The 7,503-nt window shown below is 40.2% G+C and overlaps 1 protein-coding gene across 1 annotated transcript in view; it reads right to left on the reverse strand.

Annotated features, from left to right (window-relative positions):
- Positions 1 to 7,503, reverse strand: part of LOC310914606 (protein FAM169B-like) — a 36,240-nt gene that overhangs the window by 20,862 nt on the left and 7,875 nt on the right. Inside the window, exons 2-3 of the mRNA XM_083870870.1 lie at positions 3,172 to 3,305; positions 348 to 447 (exon numbers count right to left, since the gene is read on the reverse strand). Of these exons, the coding sequence (XP_083726996.1) occupies positions 348 to 447; positions 3,172 to 3,305 (234 nt within the window). The remainder of the gene's footprint in view (positions 1 to 347; positions 448 to 3,171; positions 3,306 to 7,503) is intronic.

The following is a 7,503-nucleotide window of genomic DNA, read 5'->3' on the forward strand; positions in this document are numbered from 1 at the left end:
TTATTGTTTAAAGATTTCAGGATTCTATTCAAATCATAATGTTAAATTTCACATCATTCTGAATTAGAAAAAATATTATCCTGTTGAATAAAGTCAGAAAGAATGACAGATTTACCCAAGGTGATTTTTTCAGCTACCAGCATAGAATTTATGCATAGAATTTAAAAGTCCTGATTGTCAATTCTTCCACCTAATCAACAGCCCACTGACACAAATCCTTGACAGATAAACAGATACCACTTCATATTCAAAACAAAACCCAGAATATTTAAATACATAAGCAAACCATCTTAAAGGTAAAGAAATTACAACTACTCAAATTTCAAAATATTTTGACCAATTCTAACCTGTCTCTTTATCCTTTGGATCAGTTAACAGCAACAGTTTGCAAGTAGGATTATTTCGGTAGAGAGGGACAAAACACACACAGGAATCTTCAAGTTTAACCTAAAAAACAAATAAGCCCTGTAGCTCTTTGTACTGCAAAACTCACAACAAGTACTTCATGTATCAGATGCACTTATGACATGTTTTATTGACATGCTTTGCTGACATGCAAGGTACAAGCTTAGCACAACAACTTCTCAATCCTCAAGTTCAAGGCACTGAAATATACATAATATTTTAATATTATCCATAAGGAAAGTTAATTTCAAAGAAATCAAGCTACTGAAGTTAGTGAAGACCTTAATGCTGACTTGCTCTGGTTAGTACATAACCTGGCTTTGAACACTGTCACACGCAGACAAATGGTGTTATGAAAGACCAGACACATCAAATGAAAACAAATATAACTTGCACTTCTTACAGCATCCTCCAGCTGAGTACTTGTGGTGTTTTGCAAACAATGAATCAAGCCTCAGGGTACAGGGAGTATCAAAGCATGAGGGCAGTGCCTGGGCAGTTTATCTTCCAGGCACAGCGAGGGTAGATAATTGGCACAAGGTGGTTAAGTTGAAGGCAAAGCTAAAATCAAAACGCAGCTCTCAAGCTTTTGCTCTTAGACTAAACTTCTAAATGATGTGACACATAAACACAAAATTACTGTGCTCAAACAGCTCTATATGCATAGAAATGACGATTTCCATATGAATATTGCAAATGCTGTCATGTAAGTTTAGGTACAGGCAAAGAGCGTGCATGACTTAGCACAGTATGTACTGTACTTTCCAAAATCTGGTCCATTGTGTATGTGTGGGTGTGCCTCTCTCTCTAATTGCACCCATTTGTCAGTTTGCTATGAAACTCAAATCAGTCACGTGCTACATTTAATATTTCTTGGTACATGGAAGAAATATGAATATGGATTATTCAGGATAACAACTCTAAGCTGAAACCAGTGTTCAGTAGTTGATGAGCGCCAGAATCCTGGAAGCATCTATGCAAACACTGGACTACAGAAGAGAAAAAAAAAAAAAAACAAAAAAACTTGAAAACTGCTTGAAATCTGTATTCATGAGCTTGCCTAAATCTGGGGATTCAGTCGTTCTTTGCATGCTTCAAACATAACAGCATCGATGTCATTACGGCACCTGGGAGAGTTTCCATAATGAAAAGGCCAGGAGGACTTGCAATACTGCCATGATTGTTATTTTGTTTGATAAGGTAAATGTGCACTTTCACAGGTGTTAACAAGAGCAGCAGGAGCCAAGCATAGCTTTGTGTGCGGCCGCTGCCAACGGGCTCGCACCCTCACTCGCAGTAATCCTTGCTATTTGTGTCCTGGATGCTTGACCAAGCCGTACCAAAAAGAAGTTCTGTGACCCCAGCAAGTGGGCTGACAGCCACTTAACTCCTGCTAAATGATTATGCACTGTTGCCAGTCCTGCCACTTGAAACCTGCTTTAATTCGGATGCAGAAGGAGGAAAAAATGCTTGGTAATGCAGCCATTATTCGAACACCAAACCCCTCATCCTTCAGGTTGTGGGTCTGGAGTAGAGATTGTTAGCTGGGATGTTCACTGGGAAGGGGAGTTTTGCCTTGATACATTTACATTATTTTAAATTACAAAACATCAACATTCTTTGAGCTATTTATTATAGAGTATAAGGAAAAAAGACAATACAACAAGAACAGTACCATTACTTATGCCCTTGACTGGCTGACTGCAGATTAGATTAGACCTGAATTAAATGAATGCAAAGAGAAATGTGTTGCTATGAGACTCAGATCAGTCATGTGATACATTTAAGGGCTGGTGACAAGCCACAAAATCAAGACAGTTGTGAACCAAAAGCCAGAAGTCCACCTTTGATTGATCTCAGCGTGTGTGGTTATTGCAGGAACACACAGAGCACTGCCTGGGATTTTAACCTCCCCTCCCTTCTACTGGAACGGCAAATGAACCTCTGAAAGTACCAGCAGGCATGGAAGGTAAGGACACAGAAGCCCTAAACTGGGGGATCTCTGCATGTTCAGTCTGTTTGTATTTAGCCCTACAGGCTCCACTAGAGGGCATTAAAAGAGTATTTAAACCCTGTTACATTCCCGGCTCAAAGCCGAAGCTGCTCCCACCTGGAACAGCATTTTTCTGGAAACTACTGCATATTATTTTCCTAAATTGCAGAAAAGCTACTGTATTCTAAACAGTCATTTGAACTAATTCAATTTCTGCTTTGATAGTACAATAACAGGTACCTCAGCACATCTTTTATGATCTACCAAATGCCAGAATTAAAGGTTTCATAGGTTGACTGCAGTAAAAATTTTTAATAGGTCTGTTCAGTCATCTCTATTCCACCCAGGTGTCTTAGGAACAGACTTCCTTTGGGAGCATCCACACTCAAATTTACCAAAACAAGTACTGGAAAGAATGGAAACAAAAGACAGACTGTATCATAATGCCTGTGTAAACTGCACAGTAGAGGCAGAATACAGAGCACCACCCTGGTATAAATCTCTATAAAATTTGCTTTTGGTTCAGTCCTGTAATGAGGCAGGTCAAGATGCAAAGTTCACCAAACTTCCACACTCAGAGGCTTTTAGACTTGGACTTTAAGCTCATCTCTCATTGACACCATGCAAATTATTTGAAATAATGCACGATTTGCTGATTTTATGAGATCTGCAGTCCAGCCACACAAGTTTACCCCTACTAGCTGATCATGAGCACAATCAACAACTAATCTGCAGGTATCTAATTTGCAGCATAGGAAACAGCAGCCTACTACCTCTCCTCCTCCAGGGATGGAAAAAACATCAGGAGTGGACAATGACTTCTTCAAGAGTTTTTCATAGTATGTTTCCGCATCTGCTTGCAGAACCTCTGGATCTCCTGCTATTGTATCAACCAAGTAAAGTCGACCTGTGATTAAAATAAAACACAAGATATTTTTAATTGTTATATTAAATAAGAAACCTAAGTCTTAAAACCTCAGTTTCCCCCAGCAGCTGCTTGGTGTGGCTGGGCCCTTAATGATCTCATTAGAGCCTTCTGTATAATCTTAGTCTAAAATAGCAAGGCTGGTAAAAACCTGTATGTAATTTATCTGTATGTTATTTACCTCTTAACATGCAATTTTACAAAGTAGAACCATGACAGCATCAAATCACACTCGTCTCCTTTGAATTCAACAAGCACAGTCTCAAATTTCTCTAGGTGTAAGTCAATTGCTTTAAAGTTAGAAGAGCAAAAAAAAATTCTTCAAAACACAGCCTGACTTTAGCACTGTCCAAAAATATAACAGAGAAAGAATTCCAAAGCTTCCATTCTTTCTTGGAAGACTGCCTCTTTTTGGGTCAGTCTATGATCTGTTGTTTGTCATTAACTTTTTCCTTCTCTTTTTTGACTAACATCATTTGAGCACTTTCACAACAATGAAATAATGTCAAAAATTTACCTACACAAGGCTTTCCAAAATAGTAACACCATCTTTTATGCAACATAACTTTGAATCCATGTGGCTCAATGCTGGAGGGTATTTGTTAATTGCCTGCAAATATATCTGATGCCTGTTACCCAAATGCAAAGTCCAACCTGGTGCTCCTGAAGAAGCATTAACCTCTTTCTGATGTAACAAACCAGACTGTCTGGTGGCTCATCACCAGCCCAAGAACAAGAACGTGACAGGAGATGTGTCAGCAACCCAAATGGTGTCCAGCCACTCTTCAGTCACAGGAATGAAACAGCTTCAGTTTAAGGGGCTTTCAATCAACAAACTAAACCTGCAACTCTTGTAAGCCCTAAAGTGAGGACCAAATGTTCTACCACACAGCTCTAGTTGGTATCTTAGCTCTGAATCCTCCCTTTTTTAAGGATGGTTTGGTCTCACATGGCAGCTCCCTTGGTAAGTTAAATGTAAAATAACTGCACTCATAGTTAAGTAAATGGCTGAGACAAGGAAGAGGCTTAAAAGGATCAGTGCAAGACCTGTCTATACTAAGACTAAGAAACTGAATCATACAGGTACCATATTGAAAATGATACCTTTCCACATAAAAGTAAGAGCATGGGATTTGTAGTACCAGTTCAGACCATTCACCCATGGTCCCACCACTCTCCCTCCAGCAGCGATCAGTATTTGATTCCTCAGCAAAAGGATAAGAAAATTCAAATGCTTTAAATGCTTTAAACACTATTTTCCTGCCCTTTGCAGGCAACCAGCCTCCATCCCTAGGCTTGGCAGGAAAGCTGTGTACTCAGAATGCTGAAGAGAAGCTACTTTGTAAATGGATTTCATAGCATGTTTGTATGTGACAAAATGGGAAAGAAAAGAACATTGCAACATTGGCAAGTCGAGTCACATTATAAAATCTCAGGCAGAACTTAAATACCATCGAGCAAAGAACTTATGTCAGGAGAGAAATTAAAGATTATTATTCAAAACTTTGGCAATTCACAAAAGCAAATTTACCAGTAAATTAATCCTTTACAAAAGAGCAGCATGTAAGACTTGAGTTTAGCACAAAGAAAAATATTTGCCATGCTAATAAATACTGTTCATGAGGTGCTGCTTACAAGGCTCCCTCCTGCCACGGTGCAGCCAATGCAACTTAACAGCACAGTCATGTTTTCTCCTCCCTGAACAAAGCAATTAACTTTCTGCTTCATAATATGCTTGATCTCTAAGGTAACAGGGACCACTTGAAGGACAAAATAAGGTCACAGCTTAAATAATGAGGCATTAGAGGAAACTTCTACATCAATACGGCTTTGCACAGAAGTAATCTTTTCCTTTTAAAAATGCTTTTAGATTTCCAGTGAATTTGTCTTTCTTGTGCAATGCACTGAAAAGGCCCAAGTGTGTTAGGAGCACACGTTCCAATAAAAGCTGAATCAAAAAATTTCTTGTGAAGTAAAAAATGTTGAGGGAGGAGAGAGAGTGAGGTTCCTTTAGGAGGAACATGGAACAGAAGTGTCACTTTAGGTAATCTGGAATGGCCTCAATAAGTTGGTGGGGCTAATGCTGGCTTTTGTGAACATCCCCTCAAAATGCATATAATGCACAAAATGCACATGCACATATCACACTGCTCAGTTGCCGCGGGCAGGACAAAAACTACTTGTCTGCATTTCTTTTTATGTTAACTAATGTGTTTCCCAGTTTCTTCCCAGTATAAAGTGACAAAATAACATTTGCCCTCCTGTGTATGTCACTTTTACACTTCTTATACAGGCACAAGAAAAAAAAACCCTCATAGTCGATCCATAACTATTGCTACTAGGCATTCAACTAAAGCCCTAATTACTGCTGGCTAGCAGGATGTTATAAAGGTTGCTAAATCAAATGCAAAATAATCTAGCTTTGCTTTAGAATAAAAGCAGTGCTGTTCTCCCAGGAGTACTTCAGTCTCAGGCCAAACCAGCATCTTGGGATATGGAAATTACGATGTCCCAAGGACGGCCTTTTGACCTAATTGGAATGACAGGATTTTATTTGAATTTGATCTTACCTAGCTGCAACAACAGAGCACATGGTGGCAGCCACTGTGCCAGACCTTGCCAGCAGCCCTCGTGAGGGGCTCTGTGCACAAAGGATTCCCCGAGCCACAAAAGGGGCCTCCTGCTGCAGCCACAGAGGAGGCACCATAAACCAGGAGAGTAAATTTAGAACAGGAGGCCTACTGCACCAGAGGGATTCCTGACATTGGGGCTGACATCTTAAACAGCCAAAGCTCCTAAACAAGGTCAAGGCATCCTCGAGGTGGATGGGGCAGCAGCAGTGACAGGGAGGGGGTGACAGAAAGATACCAGCCTTTGTCTTCTGCAGGGCACTGGCTTTCAGGGCTAAGGACATGGAAGCTTTGCAATTCCACAGGGAAAAATTATCTAGAGACAAATAAATGAGAAACCCAACGAGCACATTTCCATTTCAGGCATGCAGAATAGATTTTAAAGCAAAAACTAGCAGCGCATCTGCTTCTCTCTTTTGTTTCCATGGAGCAGTCTGGGCCACATTCTCAAGCGAGGATGTGCAAGTACATCTCCTCTCACGCTGGTGATCTGTCATCAATTTGCACTAAGAATCTGATTTTTTGAGTGAAAAGCTACAGCTGAAACCAGCTATAAATACCAGCAGGCACTGCCCATACAACTCAGTCATCTTTAGGAGATTCTACCCTCCAAAACCTCAGCCTAAAACATTGTTCAGCTCTGCCAAAAAGGAATAAACCAAGGCCCCTGTTTCAGTCTAGACCCCTAAACTCAGCTTTTTCTACTCCCACTGCTATTCCACCCCTTGTCTCCTCCAGAAGAGAGAACTGAATTTCATGGGGGTTCGATCAAGTGGACAAACATCCTCCTTGAAAGATAAAAGCCAAACAAATTTTACTCCACTTAGGACCCAAAAAGATCAGTATGTGCGAATCCAGATATAGCTCATCAGCACACACATGTTCTGCACCATGGGACACAATATTCTACCCTAAACTAGAACTAATTTTTATGGATTACAGACAGACTCCCAGCATCACAGATTCAGCAAGATCTCATTCTATCAGTTAAAGTAAGCAGGAAATATTTTTCCATGGGCAAAAGAATTTATTCTCAATACAAGAGAAAACACATGGTGCATACAGTCGTATGTGAAACTACAGACTGTTGTAATGTCCAAAGGTAAAGGACATACTTCCATCTAATGAGATATTCTGAAGCCTCTTTGCAAAGTTATTTTTGACCATGAAGCCAATACACAATTTACTAAAGAGACATTTCCTAGAACCATGGAATGGTTTGGGTGGAAAGTAACTGTAAAGACCATCTCATTCCAACCCCCTGCCATGGGCAGGGACACCCTCCACTAGAGCAGGTTGCTCCAAGCCCTGTCCAACCCAGCCTTGGACATTTCCAGAGATGGGGAACATTCGCTTTCATTGTTAAATCTTCTATTCCTACATTCACTTGTAGCTAATTAATACTGTTCCCTTAAGCCAGCAAAGTTGGTGATGCAGTTTGTTTCCAGACAAGACACACCACTGGCTTGATTAAGATGCACTGAGATATTGCTGGTCCTTCCAGGAAGTCAGACTTGTTGAAATGCCCATTTCAGAGTAAGGCCATTTAG

The sequence above is a fragment of the Zosterops lateralis genome, assembly GCF_965231275.1.
Source record: "Zosterops lateralis genome assembly, chromosome: 13".
NCBI classification, from domain to species: Eukaryota; Metazoa; Chordata; class Aves; order Passeriformes; family Zosteropidae; genus Zosterops; species Zosterops lateralis.